Source organism: Polistes fuscatus, unplaced genomic scaffold (genome assembly GCF_010416935.1).
Source record: "Polistes fuscatus isolate 324 unplaced genomic scaffold, CU_Pfus_HIC Scaffold14, whole genome shotgun sequence".
NCBI lineage: Eukaryota > Metazoa > Arthropoda > Insecta > Hymenoptera > Vespidae > Polistes > Polistes fuscatus.
In genome coordinates this window covers 4,225,067-4,241,992 of record NW_025113042.1, presented here as the reverse complement: position 1 = coordinate 4,241,992, position 16,926 = coordinate 4,225,067, and the positions used below count along the sequence as shown (strand labels likewise).

General features: G+C 32.2%; 1 protein-coding gene across 7 annotated transcripts in view; it reads left to right on the top strand.

The window, feature by feature from the left end:
* The first annotated feature begins 333 nt into the window (after positions 1–333).
* Positions 334–16,926, top strand: part of LOC122514174 (basement membrane-specific heparan sulfate proteoglycan core protein-like) — a 94,242-nt gene continuing 77,649 nt past the window's right edge. The window contains exons 1-3 of one of the 7 annotated variants that reach the window (XM_043630841.1): positions 334–608; positions 6,093–6,701; positions 8,277–8,418. In XM_043630841.1, coding sequence (XP_043486776.1) covers positions 8,349–8,418 — 70 coding nt within the window. In that variant the 5' untranslated portion in view covers positions 334–608; positions 6,093–6,701; positions 8,277–8,348. The other 6 variants (XM_043630843.1, XM_043630839.1, XM_043630842.1 and 3 more) reach the window with 6 other exon arrangements.

The following is a 16,926-nucleotide window of genomic DNA, read 5'->3' as shown; positions in this document are numbered from 1 at the left end:
ACTGGAATCGTGGAATCCCGAAGGAAGGGAAGGGGATAGGAGGGTGATTCGAGAAGAAAAGAGGAAAAGACGAAGACGGAAAGAAAGGGGGTGGGAGGAGGGAGGGAGGGAGGGAGGGTTATTTTGGTCTAGAAGAGAAACGTACGTAGAAAAGGAGAACAAGCGGTGCTCGAACGATGAGACGTGTCATCAGATAGGTATAGAGGCGGGGAGGGGGTGGATCGAGAATGGGGAGGATGGGGGGGGTTAGTAAGAGTACAAGAGGGGGATGAAAAGAGAGATGGGATTCGGTTATAAGGGTGGCAGCGCTGCAACGGCCAACCCTGGAAACTCAGACGGGGTTGGTCCGACAGGTCTCTCAGTCGCGGACAAGCCGCAAACGCGAAGACAACATTTCGCGCGCGATACTATTAACCAACATTTATATATATGTATATGTATAAGTATATATGTATATACATATTTGTTTGATATAAATATTCTCGTTATATTTAACGCGTGAAAATCGTCGTTTTCTCCCACTATTATTATCATTTCTAACGTTAAATCTCATCTTCCAGGAAAATTGTTCGAGAAAAAAAAGAAAAGAAAAAGAAATAGATAAAAACGTAAATATATTCAATATACGATATATAATAATTGATATACCATTGATGATCGTTAGAAAAGTATTAAGAACTTGTCGACAAAGGGTGTACTATAGATAGCCACGTGGTATAAATCGTTCAATTGAATTAATATGCAATTGTTTGAAATATTTCGTCAATCTATTCATTCTATCGACGTTGTTTTATTTTTTTCATTTTAAAATGAATAAGCTTGCGGAGGAGTCTATTTTTTTTTTTTTTTATTTCTTTCCTTCTTTTAATACAGTTCGGAGATCGTAAAAATAATATTGACGATTCTTCCGTTTTGTATCCCGATTAAAGTTTGAAATAGTTCGATCTCGTAAAGGGTTACGACTTAACTCTCAGCGCGCGTAACTTTCTAGCTTGTTTACGAGAGTACGCGCGTAACTTTTGCGTTGCTTAAAGTTATTGCTCATGAGTGAATTTTTCATGAAATTTAATCATCATTTTCTCCCTGGTTTTTTTTTTCGTTATTTCTTTCTGTTTTTACACACGCACACATACACACGCACACATACATATACATATGTACTAACACGTAAATAGTTTCTAAGTAATCATAGATAGGATAAATAATATCGCGACGATAAAATGTAACAACCGAAACGATTGATTTTCCTCGAAAACAAAGTCAAAGGGATACTCACCGGTATGGGACAACTTTGACACGAGTACTATCTTGGATTTTATTTCTTTGAGTATAAAGAAGAAGAAAACGAGGAAGAGGAAGAGGAAGAAGAAGAAGAAGAAAAGAAAGAGAAAAAGAAAGATCGATAACTTTTGTTCAACTTTTACATTGCACTGGTCAGTTCCGTGGATGAAAGTGCGCGTTCGTGCTATTGGCTACTACGGCGTACTACTCTCAAAGCAGTAACACGAACAGCTCTCAACTTTTTATTTGGAAAATCCGGTTTTATGTTGTCTCCTGCTACCCGAACGTTTCTCGAGAGAAGGATATTTATCTTCGATTCGATAATTCGTAATTCGTGATGAAAAAAAGAAAAAAAAAAAAGGACAAAAATAACGAAAGTAGAGACGACAATCGTGCTCTCGTAGTAGTTTTTGAAATTTTTTCTCCTCTCGTTTTATAACCCGCGACTATTTTTGTTTTATTATTTTTCTCGGATATATAGATTGTACAATTTTACCCAGGACCGATAATTTGTGATGAAAAAATACGAAATGGGAGATAACCGTACCGATTTTTTATTCGAATATAAAAAAGATTTTTCAGAGGGATTTTTTTTTCTACCCCTCTTAACATTACTATTTTTTCTTTTCTTTATATATATATATATATATATTTCTGTAATAAATTTGTTCGCTACGTTCAACGGTTACCATTTCACTATTTTTCTATTTTTGTTTTTTCTTTTATTTTATTTCGTTAAAAAAATATATACTTTATCAGAAATATTTTTCCTCTTTTTTTTTTTTTTTTTTTCTATTTTCTCGTTACAATATTTTTCAATCTTTCCTTCTATAATTTTATATCGCGATGTATATATATATATAAACGTATCTTTTTCACAAGAAAGGAAAGAAATGAAGAAATAAAAATAAAAAAAAAATCAAGAAAAATAAAGAAAACCTATTCTTGTATCATATATCATATCGAACGTAAGATTCCATTTGAGTCAAAAGAGAAGACACACACTCGCGAAGAGGATCCCATCGTTTACAGAAATAAATTGTCTCTCTCTCTCTCTCTCTCTTCCATCCTTCTCTCTTACATTTTTCTTTGCAAAGAAAAGTATTTTTCTCTTTCTCTCTTTTTCTCTCCCATTCTCTGATTCTTTCTATCACTCGACTCGAGTCAATGATCATTAAAACTCTAATTGAAGATGACAGTTCGTTTCTTGTTCGTTCGACTACTCGCAATTAATGTTACATAACGTTAGTCACGCCTACTCGTTGGGTTCAACGTTACCAAAATTTCAAGGGTGACACGTTCCATCGCGAATTCGTGAGAGAACATTTAAACTATAGTCGTTTAAGAACTCGTTCTAATCCAACCCTCCTCTTACATTTCCTCCCTCCCTTTTCCTCCACCTCCTCTTCTTCATTTTCTCCCGTAATTCCTCTCTTTCTAAATTTATAATTAGATAGAGAGAGAGAGAGAGAGAGTAATAGTGGAAAAGGGCCAAATTGTGTCAAATCGGAACTCGTGGATTCGTTCTATGTCGTGTAGCAACCCGAGTAGTATTAGAACATTTCTTTTGAAAGAACATTATTTCCCGCGTAATCGAAGTGACTCTCGTGTGTCCTTTCTCTTCTTATTCGGGTTCTTCAATAGATCCTTTTTTTTACTTCTCTTTTACTTTTTACTGAAATATCTTTCTATCTTTCTCTCTCTCTCTCTCTCTCTCTCCCTCCCACTTTTTTTCTCTCTTTCCTTCTTTCTTCACCACGTGATAACGCGAGTACTTCGAGTAAGTACTTGGCTTCTTTCCTTTCAAGCTTTTTTATCGCGAACCTTTTTCAACGAGCAGCCACATAAGTTAATCACTCGATTTGACTATTAGATATTTGCTCTTTACTTGATCATGGGAATATACACAACGTTGGAGACAAGTTTTTCCATAGATTAAAATTCTTTCTTTTCTTTTCTTTTCTTCTGACATTTCGATGTAAATTTTTGTTAAGAATTTTAGAGGAAAATTCATTCAATCGAGATTTCATTCATTGGCAATTTTAAAAGAAAACCTTTTCTATAAGGGCATAACGCATCGTCGAACTACATTTAACTCAGGAGCTAGGTCAGACATTATTCGGGCGTAAAATGGAATTTGGATAATCGATGCCTCGTATCGTGCAACGTGACACGTCTCTCTTGAATCGTGATAAAGGTACTTTAATAACTTAACAAATTTCCTAAGTTACATATAGCATATACTAGAATTTGCATTTATCTACGTTCGTTGTAACTTGATATTGCGAAATATCAGCCAAGTTAATCGAATAAATTAAATGTTTGGGGCACTTTTTATTTCTCGATTTTTTGATTTCATAATTTTATATTTATATAAAACTATATACTTTATACTTATACGACAAACAAAATATAAGGAAAGTGAGAGAAAGATTGAGAGAAATTTTCTACCACGTGTTTTTCAATCTATCCCAAGTATGTACGTCGATGATACTTTTCTATTCTCGTGAAAGAGTAGAACTGTAAAAGCAAGACCCAATTACATCTCGTTCGTGCAAAATTGGAGGAATATATACAGGACGCTTAAGACGCCTTAACTACCCCAGGATTTGTACCCTCGCACCAACCACCCTCGGGAATTCCTCTCGACTATCTTTATCGAATCCTTCCTCCTACCTTTCCACCACCACCACCACTCTTCTTTTTGCCCTCTTAATGCCAAAACGACGTCTTTTATTTCTCATTTATTTTCCTTAATATTATCGAATAAGAGAAAAATAAAGATTCAAATTTAACATTTTATCTATGAATGCATATATATATAATAATTTTTAATATTATAATCTTATTATCGTTATCTCGTTTCCGTTTCTTTATTGGTCAATCTTAAGTTTAGTCTCCTTTTTAATGTAACGAGTTTTTTTTTCGATACAAGTTTGACCTACGAAAAGAACTTTTCTTTTATGTCCACCATTTTTGTACCGCTGCTCCTTACTTTTTTCATTTAATAATATCATCGTTATTCGTTATAATAATCTACTTATTAGTTATATTAGATTGAGTTATTCTTTTTAACTAATCCCTCTTTTTTTTTTTTTTTTAATCATTATCTCACCTTGTTCCTTTTATCGGTTTTTTCATGCTTCTTTTTTTTTTTTTATTAGGAAACGTACTAGTACTCCCGTACTACTACTACCGGTTTTTAATTTTCAATTAAAATTCGGAATTCGATATTATTCCTGTATCCTCGTTCAATTTTACTTTGGAATCGGAGTTATCAATATCGTTTTGTATTAATATTTGAAAAATATTACGTAACATTATGTCACTAATAATATATATTAATGAACATCCTTCAGAAAAATTTCATAAATTTTTATTCCACTTTCTTTTTTTTTTTTTAATAAATTTTCCCCACCGAGAGAAGGACTCCTCGGGCCATGAAACCAAGTTTTATTTTATCTTTCTCTCCCTCTTCTTTTTTTTTTCTCTCTCTCTCTCTCTCTTGGAAAGTAGAACGTTGCACTCGCAGTCCAATAATCGTGTCCTTTTCATTCTACACAACTACATATATAGCATGTTACTTTTACGTATGCGATCGAACGCGCGCGCGCCATATAAGCACGCTCATCTCCCTTCCCCCTCCCCCTCCTCCTCCACCTTCTCCACCACCTCCTCGCTAATTCACAAATCGATATATTCCGAGCAAATGCGATCGTGAAAATTGCATATAACAAATGAGCATCAAGCGGAAAGGAAAATCGTCGGTTAATATTACGCGTGTATTATAAATTTGTTTCATTAGCATAAATTGCATAGATTCGAGTTAGTTGAGAGAATGGTGGTGGTGGATAGGGGTGTGGGATAGGTTGGAGGAACTCATGGTAAAATGAGGAACACAATTTGATCTTCATTTAATTTTTAAAACGGACACAGATAGGAATACGTGGACGATATTATTATATTTGTCAGATCTAATTAATTAGATGTCTCTAGTAGCATTTTATATCGTTATACTTTAGAAATCTTCATCTGTGAAACATTTTGAAAAGCCAACGCAAAATTGTGGATCGTGTTCGCTCGACGAAAATTTACTCTGTCTTTTATACGAAATTAAATGGATATTATATAACAAAGAAAATTCTTATATTATTTATTTAGAAAAAATTAGAAAATGTATTAAATGATGATGATCTCATATATCGATTTATACAAAATTATATCAGTACTTTTGTGCGTGTTGATAAGATGTGTAAGACGATCAATTAATTAGCATTTAATAACTAATGGGAATAGAATTTAATGCATAGATGTGTATGTGTCTCTGTGTGTGTATGTATGTGTGTGTACGATAAAGATAACAATATAATAACACATACGTTTTCGGAAAAATAAAATGTATTTCTTTCGAATCGTAAAATAAAATATTTGTGCATCGAAAAGCTAATAAGAAATATTTCTCATTAATTAATTGAACAATTTTAAACGTTTCATTATTTTTACCGTAACGTTTTATTACAGTATCGATTTTACGACACAACAAAATATATATATTTTTAAATCATTTCAAGATAAAAATAAAAAAAAAAATATTTCTTTATGTATTAAAAAAAAAAAAAAGAAAAAAGCGAACGACACAATTAAAAATTCAGCAAAACTTTGACATCCAGAGAAAAAGATACAGCACAATGTTTTATTGCGTTTTTAAAAATAAATACATTTGTTAATTTTACCCGCATCGATCCCCATTATTAAATATTTCCAATACAATAAATTACAACTAACAATTTCTCCGTCTATGTTTCAGATAGTTCCAAAAAGAAGAAAAAGAATCGAAGAATAGAAAAAAGAAGAATAGTGAATCTTTTCATAGAAATGACATAGGTGTTAGATAAAAGGAATGAAATAAATAGACAGGAAAATAAGGATAGACGTTTTGACGTAAGTGTATCATCGGTGTATCTTTCTGTGTATGTGTTTAAACGCGTGGGTGAATCTAAAGAAAAAAATATAGAGAATAAAGGAAGAAGAACGCTTATCGAAAGAATGAACAAAACTTTGTGAGAGAAAAGAGGCTAGGGGAATTAGAAAAAAAGAATAAGAAGAAGAATAAGAAGAAAAAAAAGAAGAAGAAGAAGAAGGTAGGAAACTGAGGGATTATATCTGGCATCGATTAATGTATACCACGATCCGTGCTTAATGGAGCGAGGTCAAGGCGAGTGCCGTGTACGAGGAGGATGACGAGAGGTGCTTGTTGGAGGACGAAAACGAAGAAGAAAAAGACGACAACGACGACAAAGAAGACGACGACGACGACGAGAACGTTGACGAAGATCAGAATTACTTTTAAAAAGGCATCGGTTACGACGAATAACACGAATATCACGAAATCAACTCTGATCAACGAAGAATACGAAGAGGTGGTAATTCGAATTGTGTGAATTAAGTTCGCGTCAGCTTGTTTTTTCTTTTTTTTTTTTTATTTGTTTCGCATTATTATTAAATCGAATTGACGACAGAAAGCAGCAGCTGCACCAACAGAGATATTTTTTCGCGTGACCGGTGTCCCTTTATCCCATCTTCTATTTATCTATCTATCTATCTATCTATCTTTCTCTCTGTCTCTCTTTCTCTCAGTTCGTTTATCTATCTGTCTATCTCTTACACATGCTACATAGATACACGTATGACACGTTCTCCTCTTGCAATTCCAAGGACCCTCATACGGGTAATTTGGCATACGTATCGATCCTCCTCCTACTGTAAACGTAGGTGATAATTTATAACGTCGTACACGAGGATCCTTAGTAATGGATGTAATACCTGCGTGCACTCCTTTAAATTTGATTTTAACTTACAAACACTGAACTAAAGAAAAAGATATACATATATATATAAACGTAGTTTAATAGATTCAGGTGGGAAGGAAATTCGTAAGATTTTTCTAAGATTTTCGTGGACACGTGCCGAAAAAGGGAAGAAACGCATGCTCGCGTAAAATTATATACGAATATCACTCATAGTTCGCGCGTGTATGTACAAGAAAGAAAGAGAGAAAGTGAGAAGTAAAAAGAAACTGTATCTCTCTATCATCAGTATATCCTCTTTCCAAACCTCTACTATCCGTTCATCTATTTTATTTTTTATTATACTTTTCCTCCATCTCTGATTTGTCCAAGTACATACGTGGGTGTCTGTCATCCTGTCTATCTGTCTGTCTGTCTATCCATCCGACTGTGTTTTATCTAGCTCGAGCGGAAAAAGTCGTTAAAGAAAATTTGAGAGAAAAAGGGGGGAATGGAGAATTGAGAGAGAAATAAAGGATCGGCTTACGGAAGAAAGAGAGAGAGAAAGGGAGAGAGAGAAGGGATACATTTTCTGAAACGCGGAATATCGCACGTAATATCGCGCAAAACGACGACGACAACAGCCGAGGAAAAGGTACGAACACGGGAAAGCAGATAAGCGTTAAACTGCCGAGAAGAAGGTGTAGATAGAGAAGAAGGAAAGGGGGAGAAGGGGGTTTTGGGTGAACGGGCTGCGGAGCAGGAGGAAAAGGAGGAGGAGGAGGAGGAGGAGGAGGAGGGGGAAAGTAGTGTACGCGCGTGTCACTCCGCTCGTGGATATATATATAAATTTATATGTACATATATATACGTGTGTGCGTGTAGCTCCGTGTGTATGTGACAGTGTTATTTACCAAGTACGTCGTCGCGCGAGTGACTGACAATAAACGCGTCTAGCGGAAAGTAAGACGCGATTTTCTTCAATTTTCACGCGTCTCTTTTCTCCCCCCTTCTCTCCCCTTCTCCCCCCAGCCCTCCCTTTCTCTCTCTCTTTTTTCATTTTTATATTTTCTTTTCTCTCTCATCCATTTTTTCGTTTTCTCGCTCATTCTCACTCGCTCGCTCATACCTTTAACCCTCTCTCTCTCTCTCTTTCTTTCTTTCTTTTTATTTTTCTATCTTCCTTTATTTGTTTCTGACTCGGCGAAGAGGAAACTCAGATATATCCGGAGATTTTCACGGGAAGAAGGAAGAAGGTGGGAGGAAAGGTGAAACGGCAGGATGGAGGACCGCCGTGGAAAGTGGCTCTACGCCGTTTTGCATCTACTGACATTTCTCTACAGGCACGCTGGTGAGTTTTCATTATCTCTTCTTTTTTTTTTCCTTATTCTTCTTTTACGCGCACACAAGTAATATGTGCATATATGCATTTTATCTTCGCGTTTGTGTCGTAGTTTTTCCTCTCTATCCTTTTTTATTTTTTTTTTTATTTTCTCATGCATTATATTTCTTTTTATCTCTAAGCTCGGTATATCAAGCAAATATTAACTCGTTAACTTGCGAAATTTCAGATAATTTTCTCTTACCACTTGTGACAATAAAATAAATAATTAAATAAAATAATTACATCAACGTTCAACCTTATATTGATTAAATAAATATTGAGATATTAGGTTGTATTAGGAAAATAATGACACGTAATTCTGTCGACGTGTAGTTATACGAAATTTCTTGTTCCAATGTTGAGACGTATTTTAAGATACGTACAAACATTAATATCGTTTTATTCGATTATTATTAAGAAAAGAAAAAAAAAGAAACGCGTTATTCAATGCATCGTAAAAATTTAGATAGGATAAATTCCATAGAACCTTTTCATCTTATTCTTCGAGAGTCGGAGATCGAAATTAAAAAACGTTGAAGGTATTTTCATTTCATATTCTCACGCGATTCTTCTAGAATTACGCACATAGAAATATCGCATAATATTCCTTGGAATTTTTCACTCTCTCTTCTCTCTCTCTCTCTCTCTCTCTTTCTCATTCAGTAGTTAGTCGACGACGCTTTTGCATTTATTTCTATAAATTGAAAAGCCTTTTATATTCTATCCGGAAGGATTTTATTATATTCAACTATATATTAATAATCCTTTACTTAATTTCTTCCCATATATACAATATATCTGTATATGTATTCGTCACTTTTTATTTTTTCAATTATTTTTTACATTTTTCTTCAAGAGAGAAAAAAAAATCGAATGGTAAATTAAAATTTGTATCCTTCGAACGAAATTAACACTTTTCTGTGTATATATGTATACTGTGATCGTTATTATTATATTCAAAATCACTCAAACATGAATGGAAAATTGTAACACATATCATAATAATCAACGATGACTAACGATGCAAATATTAGTTCAAATTAGTAATTCAAATATTCATTTCAATGAAATAATTAAATGATTTAAAAAGTATATAAATCGAGAGTAATATTAGGTATCATATTTAACATAACAATTTGACAAATAAATAAGAGAAAAATAATCGTATTTTAATATTAGATACATTTTTTTTTCTATATTTATTCTCGCGATAGTATTTTTTATTTAAGAGTAATGGTATTGGTGTTGTTAAAAAATTCGAGTTTAAATTAGACAATATTTTTGTATGGGTTTGCTTAATTCAGTAATATATTAATCTATCATTAAAAAAGATAAAAAATTTTAATAATTACGTTACCTTAATTTTAACGAAAAGTAATGAAAAACTAATTTGACGTACGTATGTTAAATTCCTAATGATTATAGAGTTCAACTTAATTATTATAACATTTGACGACATATATGTCCATTATATTATGACAAAAATTTCATTTCGTCATACGACAATGAAGTTATAGAAAATTAGTTCGACGTATTGAATGCATTAACGTGCATCGTGCCACGTTGATCTCGTCGGACGAAGTGCGAATAATCCGAAAATAATGAACCATTTTATTTTTATACGAATTCTACTGTAGAATTTAATACGTATGGAAGGTTGTAGTTGTTTAGGTAAATATTTCCAAAGTGAATTATCGATAGGTAATACGTTCGTGTATACTCTTAATAATACCCAACAGATGCATGTATACTTAAGCTTGTCTAATGTCAATCACATAAATAGGATATACGCGCACACATAGACCTTTGAATATTTACGTAATGTGTACCTTATTACCTACACGTAACGTGTAACCGTGGTTAAGCATAAACCGATCCAAATGAACTGCAATTAGAGACCTGATTTAACTCACGATGGAAACAGGAATTAATAAGTTTATTGAAATTAGGAACGATCCTTTGTGAATGTCTTATGCAATCGCTATGATGAATGGTGATCAATTAATATCATTTCTCATAATAAATGGGGCTTTCCTAATTTTCCTTTAAAGCTTCACTTCGACTCTCGAATTTCGAATATAGTTTTAATTAGAATTTAATAATAAGTTCATCGTAATTGGAAGTGATTTTTAGGAATGTCTTTTAGGAATTATATTGGAAAAATGATTGTATAATAAATCGTTTTTGAGTAAGAGGTAATTAAAACTAGAGGATTATTTGGAAATAGAAAATCATTATTGATAAAGGGATTCCCCTTTAAAGCGATCGTGTTTATTTTTTAAGTATGATAGATATCTTTGTGTCGAAGAAGGGTGCAAAAAGGGTCACTGATAAGCACGCTGTCGTGTGTCGCGACAGTATCTTTGAAATATTTGCTGGCACGAGCGCTTTAGTTATCGACAGCCGACGATACATGATGCAGTTCTATTTTCTTAAACGATGAACGAAGCTGTTTGAAGTTTGTTAGCACTATCTTCTCCTATGTATCGAACTAATTTGCATACTATAAACGAAACCGCCAATAAAACTTTATTTTCACCATATAGATGAATATTCAATAACCGAATCATTTGCGTAGGAAAAATTATCTTTCCGAATGAAGACAGAAAAAGTATGATATTATTCATTTAATAATTATTTTAATTACAATATTTTTCTCATATATATCACTGGATAAAATGTTTAAATTTTGTAATATATTGTTTTTTCGAGATAAAATGATTGAGAGAAGCACGAACGCTTTTCGCAATATCTTGATTTCTTTTGCTTTTGATTTTATTTGTATTGACATTTTTGAAATATTGAGATTTTTATGAAATTTGAAACGAGCAGAGACCGACACTACTACGTTTTATTTAATTAGACGATATATCAACGTTATAGATTTCTGTCTAAAAAAAAAATATTCTACGTGAAAGTATGTTAGAATATGCATGAAAGAGAAAATAATTGAAAAGAAAGGTGATGAAATTAGAAAAACAAAAAAATATGAAATTTTATGATATATACATTCTATTCAAATTATTGATCAAATCAATTTGTATAAATATTTGACTTAGGCCATTGTCGTAATTGCCAAGACAATTATAATAAATATGATAACAAAGATTAATTAAACAACTTAGCGGTAGTATAACGATAATAATGTCGATTTGCAACAATATTTATCACCCTTATTCCCATCGTATTAGTATTCGAGTATCGCCACACGTGCATAGTAAATACGAACGCGTATCCGCAGTAATTCGATAAAATGACGAGTAGTTTCAGCTAAAAAACTTCAAACTCGATTATCTACCGTGTCTCATTAACGCGTTGTCGTGTTACTTCCCTGCTTTTCTATCTTTCTCTCTCCCACTCTCTCTCTCTCTCTAACTCTCTTTCCCTCTCTTATTCCACACACCGTTCACTTTGTTGCCTTAGGGAAAATAAACATCGTTCGAATTAACAGAACAAATTTTCCTTCTCCACCCTTCGAGAATATATTTCCCTCTCTCTCTCTCCTTCTCTTTTTCGTTATATCTCTTTCTCTCTATTTATCTTTCTCTCTGTACCTATCTTTCTCTCGTTTTCTTTCTATCTTTGTAACATATATTCTATCTAACAATTAGTATACTTTTCCTCTCTCTCTCTCTCTCTCTGTCTTTGTCTTTGTCTCTCTTTCTATATTCCTTTTTTCTTTATTTTTTTTTGTGTCTTTGTAATATACACTCTCCTCTAAAAATTAGTATACCTTCTCTTCTCTTCTTTCTCTCTTTCTATTTTTTTTTGTTCTCTGTTTTATATACCTACTATTCTGTAAACAATTACTAACCTATTTACTGGCAAGAATAAAAAAGGGATCGTTTAATTGTTACTTCGAATTTATTTCGCAAATTAAAATAACCGTCCTATACAAAAGTACTTTCGAAATGTTACCAAATTATCCTGATTCGGAAAGATAATTCGGTAAATCTCGGTTAATCCAGCAAACACATACACACTCTTGGAAAATCGCCTACCAATCTCTATTCATTTTCACTGATTGTGAGAGAATTGTAATTAAAACATTTCTAAAGGTAAATCGTATAAAAACGAAAAGTAAATTTGTACTTTTATTTTTACATCGGTTCTATATCAATTTCAATATTGACCGTATTTTAAATCACTGGTCTGTATTAATTTTATTTGCCATTTGGATTAAAACATTTTTTATCTATTAAGTAATTAAAAAAAAAAAACAAAAAAAAAAGAAAAGAAAAGAAAAGCGATTTTTCCCGTAAATTATAGAAATTAATAATCATAGAAATGATTGGACATTTGTTTGTAATATTTAAATGCGGTCGCATATCTCACTTCGAATACATACATAATTAAATTATTTACCGATGTAAATCATTATTTTCATAATAAATTTTCACATTAATTATCTCATATAAATAATATCCAAATAATGCATACAATGCAAAATGTATGCAATTTGATAAAATATTTATAATTATTAATCGTATCTATTAATTATTAGTATTCACGTGGATTGGTTGAAAAGTTTTGAGCCTAAGTCGAGTAATAAAAATAAATCATATAAATAATACGAACGAATCGTGTCGAGTAAAATATTAAATTTCGAAAGATTAAATGATCAAATTTGATTTTGATTGTAAGAATTAAAGTAATTCGAAACGTCGAAGCTATCATAGTTCGTCGTTAATAAAATTCATGAGATATGTGATGGTGAGAACGTATTAGTATGTCGTAGGAACAAATAAAGGGATAAAGATAAATTATCAATGTAACGTCAAAACGTTCACGGAGATATGACTGAGCCCTTCGAAAGCTCATTATTATAATACGAATGTTTCTATGGTAGAAAAGCACTATGCCAGAGCATAGAATTAATATTCATGTCGGTAACAGCCCACGATCACGATGAGAACGAGATTTAAGACTATGAAAATGTTATTGAAATGAAACTAATCTTCTTCTATCCTATCTCTGCATTGCCAATCATTTGAAATATCAGTCAAATTTAACTCGCCAATTTTGATATCCTTTTCGTTTTATCCCATTTGTATTTTTAATTTTTTGTTCATTTTGTTACGCCAAGGAAGTATAACTTCTTAATATAACGCGCATACGCGTAAGTATCGATCACTGATTTACTTTTCTTCGATAAAAATAATTATTTTTCCTATTTCTAATAGTGTTACATGGTATCATCGATTTAATTAGACTTTGTTAAAATAGATTACAGATTATATGCAATATTCATTAATTATCAAAATATTGATTTTAATTACCGATAACTGATTGATTACAGAACATTGATTGCTATTGAATGATATAAAATGATACTGTACTCTAGTTATCGATAATTGAATATAGATTAAAGTGAAATAGGAGAAATAACGGAATACAATAGATGAGAAAATGATTATTGACTGATATTGAATTGTGCCACTGAATGATATTGAATTAGTTAATAAAAATAAATACTGATTAAAATGGTATTGCAGAACGAAAGTAGAAGAAAATTTGATTATATATGTTAGTTGATTGATTAATCGAAATTTTTAAATCTGCGATAATAAGTTTGATAATATTTTTTCCTTTCTATTTATTTTATTTCATCGAAATAGAAATGTATCTTTTATTTACTTTTAATTTGACGAAAAGGGAAAATTTAGCTGACAGAAGTAAGATTGAAAAGATCAACAGTTTGCACATTTTGAGAGCGTATGACATAAGCAAAGATATCGTCACTCATCTACTCTTGTTTACACTTCAAAAAGCATTTCCTGGGACGAGGAGAAAATTTAATTTAGGAGATCAAAAAAGAGGATTGTTAATATTATTGATTTTCAGCATATACTTTGAAGAAAATTGTTTGAGGAAATATGATTAAGAATAAATGATTAAGAAATATTCAACCTATTCGCATACAGATATAAATAATGATATACTTATGCTATATAAAATGTATACCTATTATTAGTACGGTATAATTATATCATAATAAGTTATACCATAAGTCTCTAACGCACAATATAATATTTCTCAGACACGAACAAATGAAAATTATGTTCTACAGAGTCCGATCATATCCCTGGCATTTGATTACAATCAAGGATTGATCAAATTTGAATAGATAAGAAATGAAAATAAGAATAAAATTCTCGATTGGATCTTAGTCGGGATAATAGGACGAGAGTTTCTGGTTTTCGGTTTGTCGATATTCCTTCGATATCTCGACAAGCAGCAGCAGCAGCGAGTCTAGAGCGTGCGTTGTTGCAGGAAATTGTAGGTACACCCAGAAATGTAACACGTTTGCGGAATGCGGTTGATTGCAAGTCGAGAACCCAATTTGCCAAACTCAAGTTCGTCGTTAGGGTGTGAGTTTGCCGCAAGGACATTACGTCGTTCTATTGAAGTTGTACCAGCTGACGTTATTACCCCGCCTTAGAAATAGGTACGACCCACCTCGACAACGGATATTATGGATTTACAACTTTTCTCTATGGGGGTTACCTTTCACGACGAGATATTTAAGCTTCAACCTTCTAAAATTGCTATAGATTCATACATTTAGACTTGTCTTTAATCTTACCTATTGGTTTTTCACTTATTATCTGCAAGCCTACGTATATTCGATACTGTTACGTGCATTTGCATCTTTTAGATTATTTTTTCTTTTTCTTTTCTTTTAAGACGGAATCCCAAGAGATACGACCTGTCGAGATTTGAATAATTCCTTGAAATATCTGACAATGAGATGTATATGAAAGTGGGTTGAATTATTTGTGAAACAATTATAAGTGGAAATGAAATGAGATTAATTTCAATGGAAATTAATTTAAGCTTTCTAATTTTGTGCTTATCATTATTAATATAGAACTTCTCTGTATCGTTTAAATGACTTTTTTTTTTTTTTATTAAAGTAATTATATCTCGTGGGATAATTTTAATTTATTTCAAAATGTTGGAAAGATATCTGACAAAAATGTTTAAGTAGAATTTAACAAATTTATTAGGCCATAAAGAATATATATTTTTTATTAACTATTAAATTGCAAGCTTAATAAAGCTTAAACAATCTACTAAATGAATTAATCTAAAATGTCTCGAAACAGAGTAATGAATTGTTCAAATCGTGAAGAAACTTTTGGCCTAACGTGCATGTTAAAAATAAAACTGATAAAATATAGCGAAACCGTCACGCTAACGAACGATTAAAAAGATTTTTATTTAAGAGGTCGATCGATGCTTGACCCTCGCAATCTGATAATCTAAATCTACGTACACGTATTCATAAATATATTCTAATATTCTGTAATGAAATAGTATTATTCTACGATTAGCATTGAAACGATAGTCATTCAAGTACACTAAAAGATTACGTATACATAAAATAAATCTATCCTGCCGGGTAAAAAGTTTCTTCGTATTTTAATGAAAAAGTTACAACGAATTTTTCTTCATATTTTATATGGAATTTTGTTTTTTTTTCAAACGAACGAGCTATAAAAACGTAAGAATTTTTGTAAGAAAAGAAAAGAAAAACTATTTTAAAAACTATTTTCTTCCATCCTCGCTGTCTAAAATTCATGTCGAGGGTAAAGAAATGTTTAAGGATTTTACTGTAAAACCTTTAGCAGGACATCACTCACACGTTGCAGTAAAGTTCAGAGTTAATGCGGTTACACAGCGTTCTCGGTGCAAAGTAACGCGTGATATATAATAACGTTAATGAATGAGCTTCCTAGAAAGTACAAGTTTGCGGTTTACATTTGGTGAGATAAACCGACGTATAGCCTGCAGCATTCAACCTTCAAGGCGTGAAATATTCCTGTCGAAAGTAACCATCATTTTTGTTTAAATTTTATTCTTTTTCTATTTCTTCTCTAGCACGTTGTGTGCACGCGTGTAATTTGTTTCCCGTGATTTCATTTTAAAGAGATATATTTTATTCATTATTTAAAATCATTTTCGAACAACATCATAGAACGAGGGGGGGGGTTTATTTAAATTTAATTTAATGAGAGTATTCTTGAAACTTATTTTTTCCGATTATTATACACCGTTTGGGTTCTCCACTTGACTTGAATCCACCGTTGGAAAAAGATAGAATGTCAAAATAAAATTACGGAGACTAAAATTCGTGAGAGTACGAATGTTCGAATTAAAGGGAAACCCCAAAGCTTATTTTCTAGAAATTTACTGGAATTTGCACGCAATGTAAACGCTTTCTCTCTCTCTTTCTCTCTCGTATTAAATGGGCGGCTGTTCTCTACTATGCCATTTAGAGGCGAATCGAAAGCTCAAAGAGAGACAGAGAAAGATAGAGATAAATAGATGGATGGTTGGATGGATAGAGTGAGAGAGAAATAGACAGATAGATAGACAGTTAGAGAGAGAGAGAGAGAGAGAGAGAAGTATATCTAGTACGAGCAAATGGACAAACGCGTAGACCGTATAGCGTAAACCATTACTATTGGG